Genomic DNA, 26,545 nt, shown 5'->3' on the forward strand with positions numbered 1-26,545 from the left:
TTAGGCTTGTTTTCACAAAGAAATGGTGAACTCCACGAGGTCACAGCCCCTGACCCCTGTGATACGAAGCAGCCAGGACACAAAAGGGCTGAAACAAGTAGTTGCTGATAGATGGATAAATGTAACTCATGGTGGGATCGGGACCAGTATCCACTATGAGATGTCTAAATGTGATTAGTGTTTAAGGAATGATGTGAATTTGGCTAGACCTTTAATTAATATGTGGATTCAGCAGTGGGCGGGGAAGAACATCTTGTTAGCTGCTTCTTTGTTCCCACAGGAAAGCACTGCTCTCTGATGGCTCCTGGTTTTCCATGCTGTGGTCTTGCCAACCACTCAAAGGAGTATTTGATGTACAATCACGACCCACTTGTAAAAATCCATGCAATTACCCCCGCTTTGTTTTATTTTTTCTGATCTTGACTTAGTGAATACAGACTGAAGTGGCGTGGCAACATGAAAGGAGCCTGGGTTGAGAGTCAGAAGTTCTGAGGTTGGCTTTGAGCCTTACGTGTGAGTAACAAGGTGACCTAATGTAGCCTGTCTGGGCCTCAGACTCCTGAATTCTGACATCAGGGTGTTATTGGATCTCCCTTGCATGGTTGTGCTCTGACCAGATGAGAGTCAGTCCAGTCATGGAAACCAATGGCACAGAGTGGAGTGCTCTACAAATACTAGAGATGACAGGGGTGCCGGGTACCGAGAGACAGTTGAGTGGGAACAGGACACATTATCTGCCCTCAAAGACAGTACAGTGTAAGAGACCATGGATGTACCCACTTCCCAGTAATTCAGGACAGCAGCGGGTAAGTCCAACAAGGGAGCCACAAACAAAGAGCCCTGAGAATCAGAGGAAGAAAAGCTGAATTCCAGCTGGGAAATTGGGGGAGGATTCATTAAGGAGATAGCTTTTGATGTCAGCCAGTGTGAAATTCGCCAATGCTGGCATTTTCTGGGGACCTGAGTCAGAATGACTCCCTCCAGGTAACTGGTCCTAAACGAGGAAATACTCTGCAGCAGACACTTGGGACTCATTCAGGGTTGCACAGGGGAGTGGGCATTTTCAAAATTTAAAGACCCAAGTTCAAATCCAGGCTCTGCCACTTCGGAGCTGAGTAACCTCATGCATGTCAATCAGCTTATCAGTAAAGTGGGGCTGCATAGTATCTCCTCTACAAGGTCATCGTGCATGAGAGCAGGCAGTGCGTGCAGAGTGATGGGCGTAGAGCTTGGCTCTCCAATGGTGATGCTTCTGTGCTGGTGGAGGACGCTCCAAGAAGTAGCAGCTGGCATTTTACAAATATTCATGGCTCCCTTGGGGAGGTGGCAGTGTTTTCTGAGAAACAACTTGACAGATGGTTTACATCCGTCCACTACTCTCCCCAAATTCATTCATGAGGCATGCAAATCCCGCGTTGGCGAGTCTTGCTGTTACATCTCGCAGCCCCTGTATCTTCCAAGTCTGTCTGGAAATCCCAGGTCCCAAAGAATCACCCCTACTTCTCTAGGAAATTAATGTTTTTTGTTTGCCTTGCCCTTTTAGGATCTTAAATATCTTGAATATATCAATACAATTAATCATTTTCTAAGCAGCGACATGCACCTGCCATTCATCCCATGTGGCTGAAGACACTTCTGTTCTCTAGCTCTGCCCGTCCATTTCTTGCCCCTCTTCTCATATTCCCTAGTGCCTCTAACCTTGCGGTCTGTAGAGTGCCTCTAACCCACAGACTACCTACAGCTATAGCTTTGATGGCAAATTTCAGTGCTCCACACAATCAATATAGTGGACATATCTGGATTGTCAGCTTGATTTCTGTCCTATGGCTGCCATAAAAGACATAGACTGAGTGGTTTATAAAAAACAGAAGTTTAAGTGGGGAGTGGTAGAGTACATGCCGAGCATACATGAGGTCCTGGGTTCAATCCCCAGGACCTCTATTAAAATAAATAAGTAGATAAATAAACCTATTTAACTCCCCCCCAAAAATTTAAAAAATAATAAATAAATAACAGAAGTTTATTTCTCACAGGTCTGGAGGCTGATAAGTCCAAGATTAAGGCACTGGCAAATTTTGTGTCTGGCGAGGACGGTTCATAGACGGCCACCTTGTCGCTGTGTCCTCCAGAGTAGAAGGAAGGAGAGAGCTCTCTGGAGTCTCTTTCGTAAGAGCAGTAGTCTCTGCATGAGGGCTCCACCCTCATGATCTAATCATCTCTCAACGCCCCCCCCCCCAAATGCCATCACACTGGGGATTAGATTTCAACATATGAATTCTGGAGGGACCCAGATGTTCAATCTATAGCAATTTGTCAGTGAAAATACTGCTAAAATCTTTGGGTTCCTGGTACATACACAGGTCAGTCATAGCATCCTAACCATTATATGTGTAGAACACTTTACAGTTACAGGAGAGCATTTTATAATCTTATCTCATTTACTTCTCTGTAAGATAAGGGTAATTGTTATTTGTTCCTTTTTTTTAACAGAAAAATAACCTTGAAACTCCAAGAGACTAGTTACCATGCCTAAAATTACATGTCTGATACACAACTGAGCTGAAACTCAAATCATAAATGTTAGAGATCCTGGGACCTTTTAACCTTCTTCCCTCTTCTCCTTTCCCACCGTTTTGATTTTATTTTCTGAAATTCTAGGCTATGGTAGAAAAGACAGAGGCCAGTGTCTGGCATGGGATGATTTCAGTCAGTTAATTGACCTCATACTGTCTACCTGTGTAAAGGAAATACGCTATGTTATACCTCAAAGAGAAAATGTTATATAAATGTAGGAAGAACATATAAGCTAGACTCCTTGTAGTATCTTTTCTAGCCCCTTCTCAGTCCATCTTGTATGATATTAAACTCACAGTGCAAAAAGAACAGGCCATTTTTGGGAGACGAAGGGGGAAGATCTTTTTATAGTAAGTTATAACATTTGTCTTTAGGGTTTCCATTTCCATGGGTAGTATTTCCTTCTTTTTTTTCTTTTTTGGTAAAGATCTGGCATACTGATCTAGAACACTCAAAGTAGGTTTTAGCTTTTTATCTATTATTATCTTAACTGGGAGTATTCAGATGTTCCAAAATTTTGTACTCTAGGATGGCAATTTTTAAATCCATATCTGTTCTTTTTTTTATTTCTGCATGTATTATCTTTGCCTTCTCATCTCCCAATAAAATTAGAAGAGGAAAAACAATGAACTTCCATTTTGAATGGTCGGGTAGGCATCCCAAGATCCTCTTCCCCTCCTTTGAAATCATAAAAACTGGAACACGAAGATAAAACTTGTGGCCGTTCAAGGTCAAATCTCTGGCACAAAACACGCTGGCTTTGCCGTCTCCAAGTGTGTTCTTCTCTACAAAGTCATCCTTGCTGAGGGCAACAGGCCTCTATTCCTCATCAGCTCTGATCAGGTAGCCCATGTGGCTACCCCCACGCTTCCCGAAGCCTCCAGTTTGTATGTACACACTGTCACCCTGACTGGTAGCCCGTAAGCCCTCCAGATATTAGAGTGAGTGGACGTCTGTGCCTCTAGTTCAGCAGGGACAGGTAGTATGCTCTGAGTACTTAGCATGTGCCTGAACCTTCAGGGCTTAAGCTCTTTACATGATGTAGTGGGCTTCGTCCTCATGATAATGCATCAGTAGGTAGCATTAATACCTCCATTTGCTGGAAGAAGAAATTAGGAAGGTTAAATTACCTGTCCAAGGTCACCAAACCAGCAAATGGTAGAAGCAGGATTCAAACACAGGTCTAGGATCCCAACCAATGTGCTATGATGCTTAAAAATCAGAAGAAGAGTTTTCTTTGAAAATATATAATTGGGAACAGATCAAGATTGATCCCTTTATTATATTAAAAAAAAGAGAGACAGTCTCAGAGTGTCAGGTCTACTGATTCTTCTAGTGCTGTGTGTGGTCTAGACACATGGTTTTTGTCCCATGCTTTTCTTACTCACCACCTTTCCTCTACCTTACTGGAATTTCCAATAGGCAGTGAAGACTCCAAGAAGTTTCTTGGCAGAGCTGGTGAAGGTGGCAGTGGATTTGTCGGTATTTTTGGCCAGTAGTGTGCTGGCAACCTCTACACATCTTCCCTCCAGCACCTCCCCTCCACTCAACAGCCCCCCTCCCCCGACAAAGAGAGAGCACGATACTGGCTTCACATCAGCTGTCTTATCCCAAATCTGTTCTTGGTGAAGCTATTTGGGGGCTATCTTAGGGCCCCAATAAAACATTTTGTGGGCAAGCCTGTTTCAGAGGAGGTTCAGCCTCAGCGGGAGTGCTGTATTAGGCATTAGACCCACTCTTCCTAGAAACAGGCAGATAAAACTGCATATTACATTAGTATCACAGAGCCTCCAGGACATAAAATGAGCCAACACCGGTTTGACAAACACTGAATTCGACATCAGCCAGTCTAGCAGAGGAGATAGCTTGCTGATAGGTGTCTTGTTCTTCCAAAGGTTGACACAGAGTATTCAGACACAGAGTATAGGACCTTACTTAGCAGAGCACGCTCGGAAAATGCGCTTAGGAGGACAGAGGAGACGTAACCTGCTGTGGAAGCCCCTGGGGCCATCCTGACACTTAAAGCCACATCCTGACAAGCCCTCTGGCTGTTTATTGACTCTTATGGTCTGGTAGTCAGAAGCCTGGTTCCTTGTTCTTGAAGAAAAAAAAAATGTGATCTTTGAAGAAATTATGTAGGTGGAGAGGAAGAGAAAGGCCTAACAATGTCAAGACTTATTTCAAATAAACTGAATAGAATTAATGAGCAAAGAAATTGGGAAAGTTAATTGTGCATCATAACAACTCAGCTGTTCCCTTTCGGTTTTTTTTTTTTTTTTTTAAAGAGAAGAAGCCTTTTTAACACAAAGGCTGTGTGAGAAGTAACTAACGGATACCTATGAAGGTGGTCATGTCTCTTGGCTTAGACAGTTTATTCACCTTTTATTGGACCCAGCAAGGTCCTCTAGCTGGAGAAGCTTCTAAATGCCACTTCCTCTGAAGGCAGCAGCTCCTGTGCAAGCTGAATGTATTTCCGTTATAGTCTGTCTTATTCGCACATTCCAAAAGCAGCACCATTCACTCCTGTGCAACAATAGAGCACTGATTTCCCAGGGCTGGGAAACTGACATGAACCCCCACAGAGAAAGATCTGCCCTGTCGGTGGGCATCTTATCTGGGAAATTGGGAGCTGAGTGACCTGGGGTCCATTCCCGTCCACGGAGAGGTGTGGAAGCTTCACGCAGTCTGAAGGACTAGCATAAGCCTTGCAGCCAGATAAACTTGGGTCCAGTTTCCAGCTCCGCCATTGACTTGCTGTGTGTCTCGGTGTGCTAACTTCTCTGTCCCTCAAATCCTCACCCGACCAGAAAACAGAAAGCTGGTGCACACAGAGGAAGATAATTAATACTCAAAAATGGTATGTTATTAATACTTTTACCCTGTAGGGTACTAATAATCCTGTTAACAGTAATAAGAGTAATAGCAATAATTGCTGTTGTAGATACTGAATAAGGTCATGAGTGTAAAGCACCCATCACGTGACTGATACACAAAATGTTAGTTTCTGCTTCTCCGCAGGTTACCCACACCCACTAATGACTTCTAGAGACATTACAGGTTTTCTTCCGTCTGTGACAGAAACAGGCTCAGTATGACTCAAGGCTCTCTGGTACCCTTCTGGGGGGCAGATTTCTCTCTCTCCTCCAGGGCAAGCTATCATCCAGAACCAAGGAGAAATGGAAAAAATAAGAGGGTATGTCTGTTCAGACTTTGTTACAGCAGGAATGGGAGCAAGTCAGAAGAGACAGACGTGCTTAATGGCCAATGCATTTGTCCAAAGGAATCATTTTCACTGGCCAGGAGCCCAATTAAACCTGTAAAATGGAAATCCAGAAAATCAGATTAACGAGCCAGTCATTAGTGAGGAAAAGACCCAGCTAATTCTGTGTTTAGCATGACGGATGGGCCCAGAGCAAATAATTGGATGACATTCATCAAATGTAAAATAAAAGGTGTCACTGAAAGAGGAAGTGGTAATAGTCTTCGGGATTTACAGTGCCAGCGGATTTGCTTGTAAGGAAGAGAAAAGTTCATCAAAATAGATTAATAGTCGCTAAACTTTATTCCTGCCTTGTGTGATTGCCAGAGAACCGCACAAATAATAGCGAAGAGGCAGCAGCTGCGTTAGCCTGGTGTCATTCCAGCGCTGGGAGGACTCTGCTCCCACGGGGCAGTCTCGGGCTTCTATCTGGCCATCAGTTCCTGTGCCCAGCCAGGGACTGGGCAGGAATGGAGAGTTCTTCTCTGCAGCCACTGTCCAGTCACTCAACAGTGGAGGAAATCAAGGCTCTCTGGTTCAGCAGATGAATCACAATTTATTGTTCAGTTTGTCAGTAAGTATTGACCTCCTGCCCTGTGCCTGACATTTTAGGGATGTGCTCATTCCTAGTTAACTAGTCAAGCACAGACTGGGGTCTTACACTAGCTTTTACAATGAAAAGCTGTGTGATGTTGGGCAAGTTAATTGACCTCTCTCAGCCTCAGTTTCCGAACCTGTAGAATATCTATCTATCTATCTATCTATAGTTATATATATGTATATATAGTATATTTATACATTTATGTATATATATATTTAGAAGTAAATGAAGTATCGTTTATAAACTGCTTACTGTATCTTCTATGTAATAACCTTTCATTGCATATAATTATTATTACTCTTTTTTTAACCTTACCTCTTCTAAAAAGACATCATTTTTTTTAAGATGCAGCATTAATGCTATAATAGATTTTCTAAGGATATGAAGAAACACAAAATATACATACACATCAATTACAGCAATGTAATTTTTTTTTCTTAAAAGATGTTGGAATCAAGGAAATATATTGTATTTTTGTTACAATACAATTGTTGACATAAGTAAGATGGACGGAGGATTTGGGAGGGAGAGAACAGGCTTAGAGCCAAACTTTACTAAGTTCACATTTGTCTCTCTTGGGCAAGTCACTCAATGTCTTGTAGCCTCTGCAGGGTTGTCAGTGGGATTAAACTAGATAATTTATATAAGGGCTATGGGTAGTTCTAGAGCATGGTAGATGAAATGAATCGATGACAGATGACAGTTTTATCATTATTTTTATCACCATAGGTCCACTCATCTCCTGCCATGAGACCAGCATTACTCAGGAATCGGGAATGACAACCTTATAATAAGACATGGAGGGGTCATTATAGGTATATGATTACCATGGGAACAAATGTTGAAAGTGCTGTAGAAATGCAACTTACAGAATTCAGGAGTTGAGAGGAGGGAGAAGTTATAATGAATTGGTGGCATCCAAAACCCTTCCATGAGCTCCTGGGTCTCAAACTGAGATTTAAAGCAGATTTCAACAGTACAGAGAGGAGCGCAGCCAGAGCAGGGGCAGAGCCGTGGGAACCAGCTTGATATCACTGGGGGTACTGCGATGTCAGAGGCACTGGAAAACCTCTGGGCTCTCGGGCTTCATGCAGCTCTTTAATATTTTGAATGGTGTTTCTGAAGTGTAATTCCATCTTCATGATTTACTTAGGCACAGACTTTCAGGTTGTGTGGGTGAGCTTGTGAGAGAGAGAGAGAGACACAGAGAGACAGAGAGACTGTGCTTGGGCAGGACCATATCAGCCGTGGCCGGGCTGAGTTCCAGAGCCAGTGGGACTGATCACCCTCTTACGGGGACCACTCTGTTCTCCTCTGGCCCTCAGTAATTTGGAAACCCCAAGGGGCCCAGCCTTGCTCTGTGGTGTTGATAAGCGGCCTGTGTTGTCATCTTGTTCCCTAGGGAGGTGCCTGGGTCTTCTGCGGAAGCTCTTCTGTTAATAGCTGCGCTCTGGCCAGCATCAGTGATGGGACTCGCCTCCTCTGATGCTGGTCTAATTCTCTAAGGGTGAGGTTGGTGAGGTTCAGGATGTCCTGGAGAGAACTGATTCTTTAGCATATGATAGGTGACCAGAGGATATATTCTGGGGCTTAAAAACTTTATCACTTGGTAAAGGCTTTTCTTTGCGGAGAGGGAGGTGATGAAAATGCTTTAGAACAATGTTAAGGGGCTGTGGTTGCACAGCATGGTGAATATGCCAAATACCACTGAACTGTGCACTTAGAAATGGTTACTTTTATGTTATATGAACTTGACCTCAATCAAAACAAATATTTTTCATTTCTGTAAACACAGAAGTCAGGAATGTAGCTGCATCTCAGAGGGAGGCAGGGGTCAGGGTGAGTGAGGAGCGCAGAGGCACAGAGGTGCATGTTGGTTAGCATTCAAGTTCTGGTTCTGTGCTGCTCCGAGTGTGGCCCCCAGATCCGCAGCATCAGCAGCATCTGGAAACTTATTAGAAAAGACAATTTTTGAACCTCACCCAGGCTGATTGAATCAGAGACTCTGTGGTGTGGGTGGGGGCCAGCAGTCTGAGTTTTAACAAGCTTTCCAGGCGATTCCAATACATGCTGAGGTTTAAAAACTACCAGCTGAGTTCTTGAGTTTGCAGGTATGTTTACATGTGTTGGTTTTGTAATTAAAAAGAAAACCAAATTAAACAAGTAAGTAGGATCATGCCAAGAGTAATGGTGACTGTATTTAGAACCAAGTATTATATTTTAATCCGATTCTATGCAGGTGAGATGTATTCAGAAAAAGAAAAAGACTTCTCAGCCACTCATTGACCTTAATCTGTCAGCATCCCATCTCTAAGCCAATGCAGAACAATATAGATTCAAATATAGATTTTATTTATTTATAAATAAATAAATAAATAAATAAAATTAATTAATGTTTTGGTAAAAAAAAAAAGATGTCTTATCAAAGGGGAAAAAAAAAAGTCTTGAAATACAAGACAAGAATGATTCTGATTAAAAAATAAAGATGTAAGGATAGCAGTGACCATCAGGGAGAGAGCCAGTCTCTCCTCTTGGTTCGTAGCCTCCTTTGCACCAAGCTTTTTCCAGGGTTCCGCCTTCACGCTGACGCTCACATCTGTTCTACCTGGCAGCGTGTGGTGCCTGCTTTGTGGGCTTTCAATCTGTGCAGGGCAAGGAGGAGCCATGCAACATGACATCTCTTAGAGTGAGGAGCGATGGGTGGCTTTCAATAGAGATGTTACTCCCCGCCTGCTCCCAGCAACCACTGTGGATGGGCGCCAGGTTTGGACCAGAGTCAGGGGGCTGGCCCATCTCCAGCAATTGCTTGGTCCTTAGCATGGAGCGTGGGCCTCCCGTGACTGCCTTATCAGCACAGCAGCCTGGTTGCTATTGTCCTCCCTCTCTTTTCTCTGAAAAGGCTGTGTTGTCTTCTCTTGTGAATATTAATTTCCCCTGAGTTAGGCTAATGGGGCCAAGAGCAGCCATCTGCAGAGCTGTGCCACGTTGGCAGGACTTTTCTGCAAGCCCAGACCAGGGGACCTTTTCTTGGAGTGGTTTCTGGGTTCCTCTACGAATCTGTCTTATCCCAAATGAAGGTTCAGATCATGACTCCCCCAGCCGTGAGACAGAGAGTAAAACGGAGACTCAGACTTCGGGTCTCTGACTTTCAAATCCAGAGTTCTTTCTCTGACTTTTGATACCTTTAATCAACTTGCACTTGGAAAGAAATATCTGCCTAATGCATGGATTTGTAAATATGAAGGAAAAAGTTGTGCTCAGATTGGAAGTGAAATTAATTTCGAAGTAGGGAGAGCTTTGAACAATAGTAATTACTCAGATCCAGAAAAAAATTTTCTTTGCCGATCATATCATCATTGAAATGGATTAAAAACTTTTTAAAAAGACAGAATATACAGAATATATAAATCATGGGTCCAGCCCACATCAATAACTTCTCTGTTTTCAGTTGAAAATATGTATTAGTTATGTATGTAGTGTATGTGTGTAGAACACAGTGACCAAATACAGAAGCCCTGCTCTCACAGATTGTGCCAGCCATGCAGAAAGACTGGTGGAATTGCTCACTTATTGTCCAAGAGCATCTCAGGGCACTGTGGGGTTGGAGGCCTGAAGCCAACAAGGGATATTCCATAAAAGGTTGTCACAAACCTATCGTGGCTGTTGACGGAGAGGCTCCCACTTTCCAACTTGTGCTGCGACCCGTAGCCCCATCTGACCTCTCTGTGTTTCCCCCGTGATCCAGGTTACAACTGGTGGAAGAGCCAGCTACTACGTGTCTTATCGGAGAGAAGCCTTTGCTCAGATAAAGCTGCCGAAGTACTCGCTGCCGAAGGTACGCACCACCTGCTGCCCCGGGTCCTGCCAGACAAAGCAGCAGGGAGAGGCTGCCTTGTTGGGCGGCGGAAGGATTGATCCCTGCCTGGGAGGCAGCTGGCATTCAGCGTGACTTAGCGCTGTGGGATTGGTCTCTGCTGATGTCACGGAATCTGGGTTCTGTGTTCCCTTCTCAGCAGGGCGCACAGACAAGAGCTTTGATTTCCTACGACTCAAACATCCTTCTTGGGTCATTTCCCAGGAGTGGTAGTGAAAGGAGCACTAACTTTGGAATCTCTTTGAGGGCCCTCCCTTCGCAAGGGCCTTACTGACAAACAGGGCCCGGCTCAGAATGGCCCAAGCATGTGTGTGTGTGTGTGTGTGTGTGTGTGTGTGTATTTGTGTATATATGCATATGCATAAAGGTGCCCAGGTGAGTCTCGTGGTTTCCTTGCTTCTCTCTACATTTTAATGCTGAATATAAATACACCTATGCTTCCACTCCCTTCTGCCACTATGAGTAATTAGAAAGGAATAATTTACTATGATGTTAATTGCAAATGATGGCATTTTAACTCCCCTGTTGGAAAGTCATAACTTGCTGTGTGGACCTCATCCCTGGTGAACAATAGCTTCTGGCAGGAGACGTATCTGAGAACCTTGGTGTGAACATGGGCAGGTACAACTGCATCACCTGGTGAGGCTGCAAAGAAGCAGAGTCTCAGGTTGGGCACGTATCAAATGCTGTGTTACAGGGACTTGGGTCCGCAAGCTGGTGCCGGGAAACACATCATGAACGGTTAAATGGGTCTAGAGGTAGGAGGGGTTATGGGATAAGACGGTGGATAATTATCTACCTCCGGCTGCTTATACTAATTTTGTTATTCATGTCGGCATGCATATATCCATTCATTCGTTTGTTCCTTCTTTTGTTCACCCATTGTTCCATTCTTAATTCCAAATAAGTTTTTAGTCTGCACCAGGCACTGAACTAAGCTCTGTGGAGAGAGTCCCTGCCTCCATGGAGCTTGTATTCTGGTGGAGAATAGAGACACAGAGCCAGTGACTGTGGGTGTAGAGAGTGTTACAGGTGTGCAAGTTCAAGGGCCATGGGGACAGCATAGTTGGAGTTAACCAAATATGAGTGGTGAGGGCAAGCTTCCTACAGAAAGTGATGCTTCAGATGATTCAAGAAAAATAAGGATTTAACCCTATAGACAAGTGTTGGAGAAGCTGATAGGGAATGCATGCACAGGCCCTATTTTAAGAGAGTGTGGCTCATTTAATAAACTGAAAAACCATCTCGAGGGACTGGGTTGCAAACAGGTGGAGAGGCTGATGAGGTGGGCAGGGACCACAGTCAGCAGCCTCCAGGCCACGAGCATCATTTTCTCATTTTTCTCTACCCTCTCTGTGATTGACTTTATAGGACCATTGTGTAGTGTTGTGGTTGCAGGGGGTACCCATCAGATACTCTAAACCCAAGCAAGCAAGGGGTATCCCTGCTTGGAGAAGATGAGGAGGGGGAAGTTTATAATCATGTTATTTCCAAAAGAGAATGACCCCTAAGCAGGAACCTGATGATATCCATGTATGGGCCCAAGAAAAGAGTTTGGGGAACTTTCCAAACCGTATTCTCCATGGAGGGCCTATTCTGTCTCTGTATGTATGTGTGTGTGTATAGATATATATACATTTTTTTAACCTTCTCAGGAAAACAAACAGTTTGCTCCCCTGGGCAGCATGGCTGCAGGTGGGGACAAATGAAGCCTGGCATGGACCACAAGCCTAGAACACTCCATTAATGTTTAGCAGCCCTGTGGCAATTTACTCTGGTGGAGGACCATCCGTGCAGACCCTTTTATGGAACCTCATCCAGAACAGCTTCTCATTAATATGAAGGCTGCTGTGATAATAACTGGATGGTTATCGATCCCCTTTATTAGCCGGCATTGGCCCAGATTTTCATAGCCTCGGCTGAGGAGGTGAGGGCAGAGCGGGTAGAGGGAGATTGGTTCTTTCCGTTGTTTAAAAATGGAAATGGCTTTTAAGCAAGTTGTTTCTGGTCCATGTGGTGCTGCAGCTGCTGCTGGGCATCTTGTTTAAAAACAAAAACACAGAAAAGCTCCCCATCGCCATTACCCTCACACCTCTATTCCTGTCTGTTCAGAAGACGCTCTCCTGGGGCGCACTCTGTGGCTTTGTAGTGTTCTGCAGGGGAGGAAATGAGAGGCGTTATTCGTGGCAGGAACCTTGTGCTGAGTCCCCCCATAGCCCAGGCCCCAGGCATCAGGTTGGCACTCTCAGACCAACGGCCATGAAAAGTGTGCACCAGTGGAGGGCGTGGAGGAGATGACAGGGAACCACAGTAGCCTCAGGAGAAAGAGCTTTCACTCCAGCTCTGCCACCTACTTATCTGTGAGCTCAGGTCTTCTCATCTGTGAAATGGGCACCATAATACCACTGGACAAAGTTATGAGGATGTCAGGAATGGCTCATCGTTGGTTAAGAGTGAAGTGCTGGGCAGTTCTAAGCAGTGATCCCAGGGAAACACTGCAATATTCCTAACCTGCCCAGCAAGCTCCCTGTGGGGTCACAGCCCAGTATGACCTCGGTCTCGGGGCTTCCTGCCTCACTGTACCACTCTGAGTCTGAGAGCCCTCCTCTGGTCTCCTAAATTCTGATTTCTTCTTTTTTTTTTAAATTGAAATATAGTCAGTCACAGTGTATCAATTTCTGGTATATAGCATAATGTTTCAATCATACACCTACACACATATATTCATTTTCATATTCTTTTTCATTATGGGTTGAAAAAATTAGGTTTTCTTATTTGTTTGTTTCTATATGGAAATCAGTTTGGCAGTGAATATGTTGAACTTTACTTGACCCCTGAGCTTCTGGAAAACAGCATCGTTTAAGATGTCCCCCACCCTTTTGTGTTCATGGACGTGACTTACCGCAGAGAACCCCCCACTTCCCGCATATGCCCTAATGAGGTTCACATGTCCCCTGCGTTTACCTCTGATAAGACCAGATTCCTGTTCTTTGTCTCATCGGTGATGAGCTGAACTGTTGGTCTCCAACCAATCTGGACAAAACACCTGCTAATTTGACTTGACCTCATTTCAGTCTGGCTTTTCTCCTTCTGAGAATCACCTGACCCTAAGGAAAACCATTTCCTGTTTAACCACTCACTCCGCTTCCCACACTTCCTTCTCGCCTTGCTTTACTTCCCCCTACACAGGCAATTCTTGCCTGCCTTCACTCTGAGCTGTCTGCAGTATCATGGTCAGCCTGTTCTCCTGACTGCAATAGTCTTTTTCAGATAAAGTCTCCCCTTACCTAAGCCTGGGTTTGTCTTTCACAGTAGAATATGGCTATTTCCATTCTGAATAATAAAAGAGAGGATCGGAAAATAATTTTTAGAAAATGTATTGTAATGATGATGACAATGATATTAACCTTTTCCTTCATTTCCTTAACTTTTACATTTCCCCAAATACTAATTTATCCTTCTTTGCTGTGTCACAGCCACACTTCTTAGAGTTATCTTAATTCTAACCTCTTTTCCCACTTTATATTCACACTTTAACCTACTGCTGATTGTCCTCAACTCTCTCACATCCATCTCTCCACTATTCCACTAAAAATCCTCTAACCATTATTACAAGTGGCCATCTACCTGTCAAATCCAATAAACATCTCTATGTCTTTATTTGTGTATTTATTTATTTTACCTCTCTGAAGCATTTGACACTGTTGGGGAAAAATCCATACTTGATACTCGTCCCTTTGTCAGTGTTTTTTTAATTTAATTTTATTTTCTGGATTCCCTTTCTTGCTATCCTTAAAATATTGATGTTCCTAAGCTCTCCTTGCATTCTTCATGGTTCCTGAGTGACCTCATCCCTTCTCTTCATACTGACGACTCTTATTGCCCCAGCCCCAGCTCATATCTCTCCTTTAAACTCTGGGCTATATATTTAACTGCCTATTCAAAGTACATTCCCTTAATGGTCCCATTTAACAACCAAGCTCAGAGTCTCTACCTTTTGTTCTTATGTCTCCTCCTTCTGCCATCTTTACTTACTTACTCCATTTATTTAATCAATAAGATTTTGTTGGATGTCTACCATATGCTGGATACTCCAATAAGTACTAGAAATAGAGTGGTAAATAAGAGAGATGTAGTTTCTGTGCTCTGGGAGCTTATAGTCTAACAAGAGAGACAGGCACCACATAAATAATTATAGAAGCGATCGTTAATTTTGATTGTAGTGAGTACTCTAAAGGAAAAGCAAAACATTTTGGAATTCAGATATCTGAGTTAATAGGCCTTCTCTCTTACCCCTTGTAAATTCTACCTCCTTAATATCTCACCAGTTCATTTCATAGGGTTCTCATAGAGAAGCTACTTCCTTGGTTCAGACCCTTGTGTATTACTACCTAGATGGTTGCAGTGACCTTTTAAGCCTTCTCCCTGCCTCTGGCATTGCCTTACTCAAACCCGTTCTTCGCAATGCTTCCACATTGGGTATTATCATGTAATGAACCTGACCTTCTCCAACCTAAATCTATGCATTAACCAACTCTAATCATCTCTTTCTCCTGTTTAAAATCTTGTGACGGCACTGTACTTCCTTCTGGGTAAAACTTTGGTGTGCCCTACAGACCCCTGGTGATGCGGTCACTCTTTATTCTCACCCCCCTCAGAGAAAGTCTGATTTCATGTTATTTCAAGTTCCATACATTGCCTTGAATGCTCCACCCTCTCTCTCACCCATAAGCCTTTAGAGTCCTTTCACCATTTTCAGTATGTCTATTGTTGCACATAGTCAAGTTCACAGAAGGCCACACGAGTTTGTAATGTCTCCACCACCAGGTGAGCATCTTCTTGAAGTCAGGTTCTCTATTTTGCTCCTTTCTATATTTCTGCATGGTGTTTGGCACATGGCAAATGCTTAATAGCATAGGCGTTTCTGTAATAGTGAAGTTACATCAGGCCCAGATTACAAGAAAATGTTTCAGTAACAGGGAAGCATTTTTACCATTGTTCACCTAGGAAATCATAGGTTTAGGTCTTCAGAAAGCAACTATAATTCTCCCTAATGACTAAATTGGGAGGGTGTAGGAGGAGTGTTACTTATAATTATCTTAATAAGGAAATGACACATGCTTTGGAGTTAGATGAAGGTAGCAAGATAAAAGATACAAGTTTATTATCATTCAGATTCCTATTGGATCAATTTTAATGAATAATGCTTTTCTTTTTTCTTGAAGATTTAAAATTTTGATTATTGGTTGACCTCAGTTCACCTCTAAGACCTCTTAGAAGAAAGGACATGTAGTTCAGAGTTTTGTGAAAAGTGATTCCCCAGATTGCATGCCCCGGAATCATCTAGAGGGTTTGCTCAAATGGTAGAATCCAAAGCTCCACACCAGACATACTGACTCAGAATCTCAGACAGTGGGACCCGTGAGTCTGCATGCTGCTAGGATCTCCAGGTCTTCTTCATGCACACTGAATTATACCCCCACTTATATGGAGTTTAACTTCTTGATTCAGATAGTCTTGGGCTCAAATCTTAGTGATTTAACTTATTAGCTAAGTGATTTCGGCACATTATGGGTTTCTCAAGCAGACATCCTATAACTCTGTATACTAGAGAGTAGTGTCTCACCCTAGAGCCTGAGTACCTGTTCACCAGGTAACATAGTCCCAGCGCAGGTCTAAAGTAAGAAGCGCTCGTAGAAAATCTGGCTGCCTCTAATCCTGACCATGCCCCAGTGTTTAAGTTGTTTTTTTCCATTTCTTTTACATTAGTTTAGTCTAAAATAGCTTAGCTCATTCATTTTTATGACCAAAACATCTGGGAAAAGCCAGGCATTTCTATTGCATTTTTAACAGGGTAAGTGAATTTAATCCGTATTTCCTGCAGCTGCTATTTCCCCTCCTACTGGGCTCTTGGGCTTTCATTCCACACCAACACAACAGGATTTCATCACATGGTTTTTAAGAGGAAGCCTCATTTCCATTTTCAAGCACCTCAGCAGGAACCTGTAATTCTACAAGGTGTGTAAGCACAAATGAGTGAGTGAGGTCTTAGTCAAGGTCACCTAGAAGGTCCAAGGCTAGGGAGCTGACAGAGAATCTCCAGGAAGAAGATCCAGAAATTACTTTCTCAGCTGTCGAAATCAAATGCGTTTGCTCATTTAAAAAAAACAAAACAAACAAAAAAAAACTTGGAGGAGCTCTCCATGGTCCTGACATCATTGACATGGCAGCACACTTGTTGTTGTTGTTGTTGAAACCATTTCTGGGAAAGGTTGGTCACATAAGGTAAAGGCTAGACCCACTCTGGTTATTTACTACTCTCAACTCCAATTGTCTGTGTCCCTGTTACCAGTGCTTTCCCCACCACAGTGACAAGGCTGCCTCTCTTTTTGATTTCCTGGGATGATACTGCTCTTTGGCATATAGAGCCGTATAGTTATGCATTTTAAAAATTACTCCTATTTTGTCCAGTGTTTATCTAGGTCAACATTTCCTCCTGAAAGTGTAAGTTCCCTAGGTAAAGACTTGAGTTTGTGATCATCTCTGTCCAGTGCCTTGCCACATATGCAAACTAGCTTTTATAAACTGTTTTGAATTGTGAACTGTTAGATTTGATTTTAGAAATGATCTAGTCCAGGACTAGAAGCTAAAGTGACTTCAGGGACCAGGATGTTAACATTAATATGGAAGGGCAGATCGCAGGAACCTTTGGGTCTGTAGGGCTAAGACTACAATAAGTCCTGACTCCACCTAAAATACTACATTTTCAGATTTTTGATAAAAGGCTATGGTCAAACCAAACAATTGTGATTCATATTCATTTCATGGGTGGTTCGTTTGCAACTTCTGATCTTGAAGTTCTACATCCACATAGTTAGAAGCTAACTATTAGGTTAGAGTTATACTACAGAGGTTCAAGGCATGGTTTAACTACTTACTAGTTTATGTAATCCAAAGCAAGTTGGTAAACCTCTGTGTGCCTCAGTTTACTCCTCAGTAAAATGGGACTAATCATACTACCTCCATTATAGAATTATTTGGATTTTTAAAATTATAATAATGCATTTAGATGACTTAGAGTATTTTCCAAATGTTAGCTACTTTTACTGGTAGCCCAAACTCTTCACTCTTTTGGTGAGAAAATGGAAGCTCAAGGAAACTGACACGTTCAATATCATACAGCTGACTTATAGAAAAGCTTATATTATGCCCCAGGACACAAAATTCCAGGTTGAATATCCTTTCCTCTAGGTCTGTGGTTTTCAAATATTATTTTATTAGCAGCAGAACCCCCTTGCCTTTTATTCTTAAAATATTACACTGAACTCCAGGATAAAACAGATCTGAGTGGTGCTGCTCTATTTGAAACAGGGTTGGAAGACTGGAACCCCATCCATTGCCAATGTTTCCATGCCATCCTTCTTGCAATCCTTGTGGCTCTGAAGATTCCAAAGAAAGGTGTTAAAATCACTACACTAAAAAGTTTGAAGTTATAAATGAAGGTCTAATGAAGGGGTAGGCCCTGTCTTTTTTGCATGTGTGAGTTTCCTCTTGCAAGGCTGTATGTCTCTGTTAGCACTAACACCAACTTTTCTGATGTAAAAATAAAAAATGAAAATGGATGGATTCCCTCGAAGCCATGGAAAATGATACTCATCAAAGCCCCTTACACCCATCTCACTGTCACTTAGCAAAGAACAGAAATCATGAAGCTTATAATTTATAGCCTTGGTTAGACACGGAATTGTTTAACATTGCCTATAACTCAAGCTTTTCCTCAACCATTTCATAAGTCATGGTAATTACTCTGGGCCCCAGTGGGCAGGGAGATATGGAGATCTGCTGCTGTACAGGCCTTCCATCTTCTTACAGGACATGCACATCATTAGTACCAATGAGAACCAAGTGTTTGCAGCGGTCCAGGAGTGGAACCAGAACGACACGTACAACCTCTACATCTCAGACACCCGTGGGATCTACTTCACCCTGGCCATGGAGAACATTAAGAGCAGCCGAGGTCTGATGGGAAACATCATCATCGAATTGTATGAGGTATGTAGCCAAGATTTTCCCACATCTGCATCTGCCTCTATTTCTCATGCATTTGAATGGTATGAACACAAGCGTTGGAGTCAGATAGTCTGAGTTCAGATCCCAGCTGTACACTTAACCATTGTGTGACTTTGGGCAAGGGACTTAACTTCTCTGTGCCTCAATTCCCTCACCTATAAAATGGGTATATATATATATATTTATATATATATATATATATATATATATATATATATATATATATAAATCTGATGAAATTATTGTGAGAGTGAGAGATGTTTGTAAAGCATCTAGTGCTGTGATTGACTCAACAAGCCTTCAATGAATGGTAGCTAAAGTCAGCGTTCTTATGTGTTTGAGCATGATTACAAGCCAGAAGTGAAGGTACTTGACATCAGTGGTCTTTTGAGTACTTAAAATGCTTCTTTTTGGGAGGTCTACGTGGAAGGAATAGTACTATTTCTATGCCTTAAATTATTTGGAAAATCATGTTTTATGAACAAACTTTATAGGAAGGAGAAGGGTGGGAGTGAGGGTTTCCCTAACATGCTGCCAGATGCCAACACCTGTGTGTGGAGAAGACCTGGCTTTGACTTACACTGAGTTTTTCTTTTTTTTTCTTTTTCTTTCAATATGATCACCTTTATTGAGTTTCCACTTACATTGAAATTTTGTTTTAATGTGACCACCAGTTAAAGAATCATTTGTCTAACAAGTGATTCCATTTGGGAACTAGATTTTTTAAAAACCCTAATTATTTCAGTGACCTTAAGTACTTAGTGCTTGTTTATACCTCTAGTAACAGTATGTGACATTTGTCAGTCTTGGCCTCAGCAAAAGAACTTGACTGACCACTTCAACCTGATGGATTGAGTTGAGCAAAGAAGGTGTGTCTCATTGTCCAACATTCCCTGTGTCAGAGCCACACAGGCTGTGCTGGTTGAGGTCATTCATTTATCGCAAGACAATTGTCTGTTGTGGGTGGTGCCCTCAGATGGCTTGGGTGAGCTACTCCCTTGTGAGTTTTCCTCTTTGAGAAGTGGGAGTGGCTCTCAGAACAGAGGGATCGGTGCATGGGCTCTGCTTTACTGTGGTCTCTTCTGAGCTGTGCCTGTCAAGGTTCCAGCATCCCTGCCCTGGTATCTAAGTTGGCTGCTCAGTTACTAAGAGTGATGGAAACATGTAAGATTCCAGTTACTTTATTAGGCGGAAGCAGGATTACACAAAGGCATGGAGTGAATGGAAGTACCTTAAAAAGAAGGAGAGAAGTGACTGTCATTGGGCATAAAACAAAATCAGTAGAAATACCCTGTTTTCTCAGATATAGTAGACATGCGCTGAAATAATTCCCTTAGCAACAAGATCCCAGCTTGGGAAACGGCCCAGATTTCTTCCTAAAGTTGCAAAGATGGGCACAGATGACTAAGGGGTCTAAATGGCTTTGGGAAGCTTACATTTTCATGCCTCTAATCACAGTAGGAGGCAGAAATATACCTTTGTTATTGGGCAGTAAATCACATCTGTGAGAAGGTTTGGATAAATGTTCCCAGGACTGAGGCCATTCCTGTTTGCACAAGTAAGCCTGCAGAGGTAAGAGGATTATGCATGCTCCTGTGGTCCGAGCCCAAAAGGAGGGGACGGCCATTGCTGCAGATGACCTTTCATTTGAGAAATCCGTTTCTATGACTGTTGATGTGGTGGATGAGTTTGCCACTGTGCTATTCTTTTCCTTAAAAAGGGTGCCTGAAACTCCTTGGTCATTTAAAACAGTGAGACTCTGATCTGAAGTGCAGCATGAATCAAAATGAAGAATGTGCCAAAATACATGTAATTTTTTTTTCATCGTGCTAAAGTCAGTCTTGTTGGGGGAAAAAAAATGCTTGGTGTCATTGCATCTGCAGAGAAGCAAGTTGTACCAGGCAAAGCAACGTCTTTAAAACCAATTCTGCTGAGCTTGTTCTCCGTTCATTTTTATGAGGGTTGATTGTGCCCCTGCATTGTGTTCAAGCCCATGAGAAAAGCCGGAGAGATAAGGGTTCTTACCCTCAAGGAGCTTACAGTCTAGTTTATTGGGCTTTGAAGGGAGGTGAATAAACCAAGTTCCTCTTTTACTTGCCCAAGTTTGAATACAATTGAGACCAAAACAAAGGGTGAGACAAAAGGAGATCAAATGTCAGCTTTATTGCTTTTAAAAGCACAGAGGAGGAAGTGGTCTTGCTAATACTGCTCCCCAGAATTGGATGCATCCATCCAGTCACAGGCAGAAATAGTAAATCAAAAGTTCTCACATGGAAGCCTGTTTCTGTAACACCACGGCACTGAGGTACCGAGGATGTGATCTTTGCAGGCAGATCCTCAAAATAGTTGAGTTAAGGATGCACTGTACGTACCCAGTTCTTTTTCTCAATGTTACCAATCTGATTATCTGTACTTTTGCCTTGGAGAGGAGGAAGTGGAGAAGTGGAAGGCATTCCAAATGTCAAGAATGGCATAAGCCAAGAATTGGATACATGGTGTAGATTTGTAAGACCATGAGCTAGCCAGCTAGTCTAATTGCATAGAATAAATGGTTGTCAGGGACAAGAATGAGTGCTGGATAAGTAATTGAGGCTCAGATTCTACAAGGCATTTAATACCAAGGGAATAAATTGTGTCCTGATACTATCTAGACCATGACCATATTGAAGGTTTTTAGAGGGCGATGCTGTTTTGCACCTGAATATACATTCTGTGATTTGGCGATAAAGCTCAATTTAATTGGTCCCCAGGGGTCATTAGACTTTAACCTTCTTCACTGGAGATTCTCACAGAAACTAAGATTGTGTACCATATGGCCAGTTAGCAAAGAGACTATAATTTCGTCTGGACTCTGAATGCCCTTGAGTAATACAGCTGGGGAAAAAAAAATCAGTGAGCTTTTACATTGAATTCAGCTAAATTAACACACTTTCATGGAGTGTATTTTGTTTGATAGGCTGGTGCATGAGATTCATGATCTACTGGAAAGATATAAGTGACTCTTCTTAGTTGTTCACAGTCTAACTTGTATTGGAGGTACGACGCCTGTGGGTTATAGGGTCAGGAAAGAGGAAAGTTAATTCTCACTTGATGAATTTGGGGAGACTTGCGATGAGTAGATTTAAATGATGAATTTCTGGAGCTCGCGAGAAAGACATGGCTGGTAAAGTCCCACGTGGGAAAAGAGCCAGAGGCTGATGATTAGAGGTCCATTTTCCTGGAATGTTGAATGATCTTGGAGGATACTGGGGATACAGTTTATAAAGGTACTAGTAAAGAGCTTGAGGGTTGGGCATTTATTCTCTGGGCTAGTATTTCTCTGTGTTTTTCCCTTGCATCTAGCAAATGATAATTGAATGCAGGAGGTAGTCCCCATGCCAAGGTAATTTGTAGCTTTACATAATAATGTGACAGGATAGTACACCTATTTTCCCTTGTCTGAAATGTCAGAGATGCCTTCAGGTAACACAGATGTGAGGTGGCTCACGCTGACTGTGGCCACTTAAAACTACTGGTGTATCACTCCACCTTCCACGTGGACCTCTCGAGCCTTTTCTTGATATTGGAAAGGGGGCAAAGAAAGTGAGAATTTCCCTGAGAATTCGCTTTGCAGGTCTTGGCACTAAAAGACCCATGGCGATCAAGCCCATCGAACTCCCTAAAATCTTAAGGCAAGGTATTGTTCATGCTTTGGTCTGTTGGCACAGTTTCCTGCTGTGGACAATCTCATGCTCTCTTTAGTCCCTGCCTCAGAGTACAATATTGTCATGACTGTAATTCCATAATCAGGGAAGAAAGTAATTCTTGAAAGCTAAATATTAATCTCTTCTTTAAGGTGTTAGAGCCCGTTCCATCAAAACAAGGCTGGTGGTGTTCATAATGCAGTTCATTATGTGTGTTCACAATTATATGTGTTTTTTTTTTCACCTCTCTAACTATAAACTACAATTATTAGTTGTTCTCCACTGATAAATCAAGTAACTAATACTCTTTCCAACACTCTCAGTTATACTATAGAAATATACTCTCAGCTGCTACATTTTCTTCAGTGCTTTCCTGGATTAAGCATCGACTTGTAACTCTATATAAAAATAACAACAGCATATCTATCAGGTAATGTCTTAGACCGGCATTGTTGAATAAATATATAATACAACTGCACATGCACTTTTAAGTTTTGTACTACCCACAGTTAAAAAACAATAAAGAGAAACAGGTGAAATTAATTGTAATGATATATTTTACTTAACCAAAATATCCAAAAGCAATCATTTCAGTATATGCTTAATATGAAAAAAATTACTAATGAGATATTTTATATTTTTGTCATACTAAGTCTACAATCTCCTGGGTATATTTTACACTTCCCAAGCATCTCAATTCGTGTACTGAATTTTCACCAGAAATACTTGATCAGCATTTACATTTCATAAAATTTACAATAGAAAAAGTGGATTCACTTACCCAGGTTATTCTAAACATACAATAACTGGACTAGGTATCAGGTTTTAAATTTTAGCTTACATTGGTTAAAATTAAATAAAATTAAAAGTCTATTTCTGGTAAAGAAGGTTATACTGTATAGCACAGAGAACTGTATTCAATAGCTTGTAATAACCTATAATGAAAACAAATGTGAAAAATAATGTGTATATATAAAACACAATCACTATGCTGTACACCATAAACTAACACAACATTGTAAATCAGCTATACTTCACTTGAAAGAGAAGTCAGTTTCTTAGTCCTATTGGCCCCATTTCAAGTTCTCAGTAGCCATATGTGACTTATGGCTATAATATTGGACTGCATAATCCTTAACGATTTATAAACTCTTTCTTATCTATCTATTACAATATCTCCTTGTGGTGTAGGTATCATTCCCTGATGTGCCTTTGAGAGATGCAGAGAATTTGGTAACTTGGCTAAGATCACACAGCTAGTCAACAGTGGGTCAGTGTTGGAACCAACCCATGTCTTTCTGACCAAAAGTCCAGGCTCTTCCTACTGTACAATTTTTTCACATTCATTTTTTAAAACTGAGGTATAATTTATGTCTAGTGACATTTGCCCTTTCTGGTGTACCCTTTTTGGTTCTATGAGCTTTGGCAGGGGTATGTGCATCCACCGCCATCATCAAGGTCATTGACCATGTAGGATATTGTCTCAAAACATTCCCTCTCTGGCCCTTTTGTAGTCACCCTCCTCCCACCCAGAGTCACTAGCAAATCAATCTGATTTCTCTCTCTCCCTCCAGTTTTTTGCCTTTTCTAGATTTCATAGGAATGGAATTATACAGTTGGCAGTCTTTTGAGTCTAGCATCTTTCACTTAGAGTAATGCATTTGAGACTCACCCGTGTTGTTGACCAACAATAGATGTTTCTTCTTTCTGTTGCTGGGTAGTACTGCATTGCCTGGGTGTGTCTTCATTTGTTTATTTATTCACCAATTGAAGGTCCTTCCAGTTGTTTCCAGTTTTATATGAGTATGAAGGAAATTTCTATAAACATTCATGTGAACTTTCTCATGGGTAAATCCCTAGGAGCAGAATTGCTTGGCCGAATGTAAATGTATGTTTATAAAAAGCCACCAAGCTGTTTCTCAAGTGGCAGTATCATTTTGTATCCCCACCAGAGATGTATGCAAGTTCTAATTGCTTCACATCTTCACCAGCACTTGGTATTATCAGTTTTGTGTGTGTGCATGTGTTTAGACATCCTTTTAGGGGCCTAGTGCTTCCTCGTTAGTTGAGTTTAAATTTCCTAATGACTAATCATGTTGACTTCACTATACTTGGATGGACAAAATACAACTCTCTGAGCCATCCTTAGTGTTCTGGCCTCTTTGTGCATCTTATCGATGTTTCTTTGTGTTCCTTGTCTCTGTTTCCTGCCTTCCACCCTCTGCTTTATCATGACCTTACATTACCCTTCTTTGGCCAGATGGACAGCTGCTTAGAGACTCCACAGGGACATTTTTCAAAACTGACCTTCGTCCATTCCTCACTACAGATCCAACTCTAGGGACAGCCCAAGGGAGACCATGGTAATTGCTTTTCTCAGCAGAGCCCTGTCTTCCTTATCCTGAGGGCCCAGGGAGGTGAGCGACAGATGACCATGCCACCTGGACTCAGTGCTTTGCCAAGGGACTGCTGTCAGTGTCCCTTTGTACCCCAAATTGATTCCCAGAGGGAAAGTGGGCCATGCAGGCCTGATGTCTTGTCCCACCCTCTTCTGTGGGGACCACCACAAGCTGGTACGTTTCTCCTTGAACTCTTGGAGTCAACAGCAGCTACACTTCTGATTTCAAACCACAGTGGGAGGAAACACATTTAAGTTTATCAGATCCCAAGTACCTCCTTGGATGGAGAAGAGTTGAAATGTGTTTCTCATTCTCCAACAACTCCTTTCCATTGCACGTAGTGGGGATAAGTAGTGTCTCATGGAAATCTTGTGTCGGAGACGTGCATGTAGCTACCTGTGTACACAGGCACGCATATGTGGGCGTGAGTCTACTAGGCTTCGACAACATAAATGGATTTCATACTTGGGTTGCAATCAAAAAGTCTGAAAGCTATTGGCCTAGGATATAGGAAGCAAAGTGCCCTCCAAACTTACAGTCCATTTATACAAGAGGTGGAGCCAAGAAACAATTCAGCAATGATGTTAAGGGCTTCGAACAATCCAAACACAAATGGAAACTGTTCTTTTTTGTTTGTTTTTGTCAGACAGGAGGCAGATTGCTTTGGCAGTATATGTAATTATAAGAGAAATATCTTCAGAGGTGCAGATGGTCACCCTCAGCATCTCTCCTTCCTACAGCCCTTCTGTTCCCATCCCCCTGATTTTGCTCTCAGACTTGATGAGGCACACAGGAAATGCCCATCTGAGTGGTGGAGTTCTTGGTGGGAACGTTGGGAATGTGGCAGTGTAATACTGATATATTTGCCAAACATGCTCATCCAGAAAAGCACAAAGGGCAGCTGAGTGGCTAGTAATTCCGCTGGAATGCATTGAGCTAGGAGGCAGGGGGTGGGTGACAGAAGTCCCACAGGAGCAGACTCAGGAGTCTGAGTCTGACCTGAGTGTTTGCTAGAAAGGGGATAGCCAGGTCCTGGCTACATGTTGGAGGAGAGCCAGTTGGCTCAGTGGGGGGAGTTCTATGGAAGCGTTGTCTGGCGGTCCATCATAAAAACACCAGCTCTGTGTCTGAAGAGAATACCAGAAGCCCCCCGTGAGGCAGAAGGCTCTAAGGGGTACAGATTCCATTCTCTGGGAGGAATAGGTGGTCATCAGGTTTCAGAGAAACATCTTTGCAGTCGGCTGGAAAGACCAAGGTGACCTGAGGGCCCCGTAGCCGCTGGTCGAGCACGAGAGACCTTCCTGAAGTGGCCCTGCCTCCCAGCGGCGAGGGCAGGGGGTGCGCTCCGGGGAAGCTAGGGCGGGGGGGGCACTCCGGGGAAGGGCAGAGCTCTGGCACAGCCCCCGCCTTGGCGTCTGTCCTTACCCACCCTCTGTTCAAGTTAGAAATCTAATCAACTCCGTGACTGGCCTTTTGTCAAATGCCCCTGATGGTGTCCTTCCCAGATAATGGGGTTCTCCTCCTGACACTCTTTGTCCATTTGTTGTTGTTGCTGCTGCTGTTTGTTTGTTTTCTGTGGGTTGGCATTCTCTTTTCTCTTTCAAGGTCAGCCAGGTTACTTCAAAAAAAAATTCTTATTTCATCAGCTAAACTATGTCATTAAAAAAAAAAAAACAAAAAAACAAAAGACCTCACTTCTGTGAAATTCTTTCCCTTTGTTCCCACTGGCATTCCCTCAGAACTGCAGTTAGATCTCAGCTACACATGATCCTCAAAGAATGGGGATACATACAGTTAAAGTTTCAAGATATCTGGGTATTACCCAGAAAACCTGCCATTAAACTTCTTGTTTCTCTATATTTAAGCAATATGAATTACCTTTTCTTTGGAACATGCTGGAGCTTGAACAAGAAGTTAAGGGAATCTTTCTTTCACATAGAGTGTTGGCATCCCAAATCTCTCTTCTTATTGCCCAGGCGTAGACATTGAAGAAATAACTGTTTGAGTCAAATCTGTGCATACTCCAGCACACTCCTGCATTTTAAATCTCCTGACTCCCTGGCTTCTTACTTTGTGGTGATGCTC

The 26,545-nt window shown here is 42.4% G+C and overlaps 1 protein-coding gene across 1 annotated transcript in view; it reads left to right on the forward strand.

Annotated features, from left to right (window-relative positions):
* The window catches only part of SORCS3 (sortilin related VPS10 domain containing receptor 3), a 564,832-nt gene that overhangs the window by 445,245 nt on the left and 93,042 nt on the right, over positions 1-26,545 (forward strand). Inside the window, exons 8-9 of the mRNA XM_010987110.3 lie at positions 10,180-10,269; positions 18,181-18,360. Coding sequence (XP_010985412.3) covers positions 10,180-10,269; positions 18,181-18,360 — 270 coding nt within the window. The remainder of the gene's footprint in view (positions 1-10,179; positions 10,270-18,180; positions 18,361-26,545) is intronic.

This window comes from Camelus dromedarius, chromosome 8, assembly GCF_036321535.1.
Source record: "Camelus dromedarius isolate mCamDro1 chromosome 8, mCamDro1.pat, whole genome shotgun sequence".
NCBI classification, from domain to species: Eukaryota; Metazoa; Chordata; class Mammalia; order Artiodactyla; family Camelidae; genus Camelus; species Camelus dromedarius.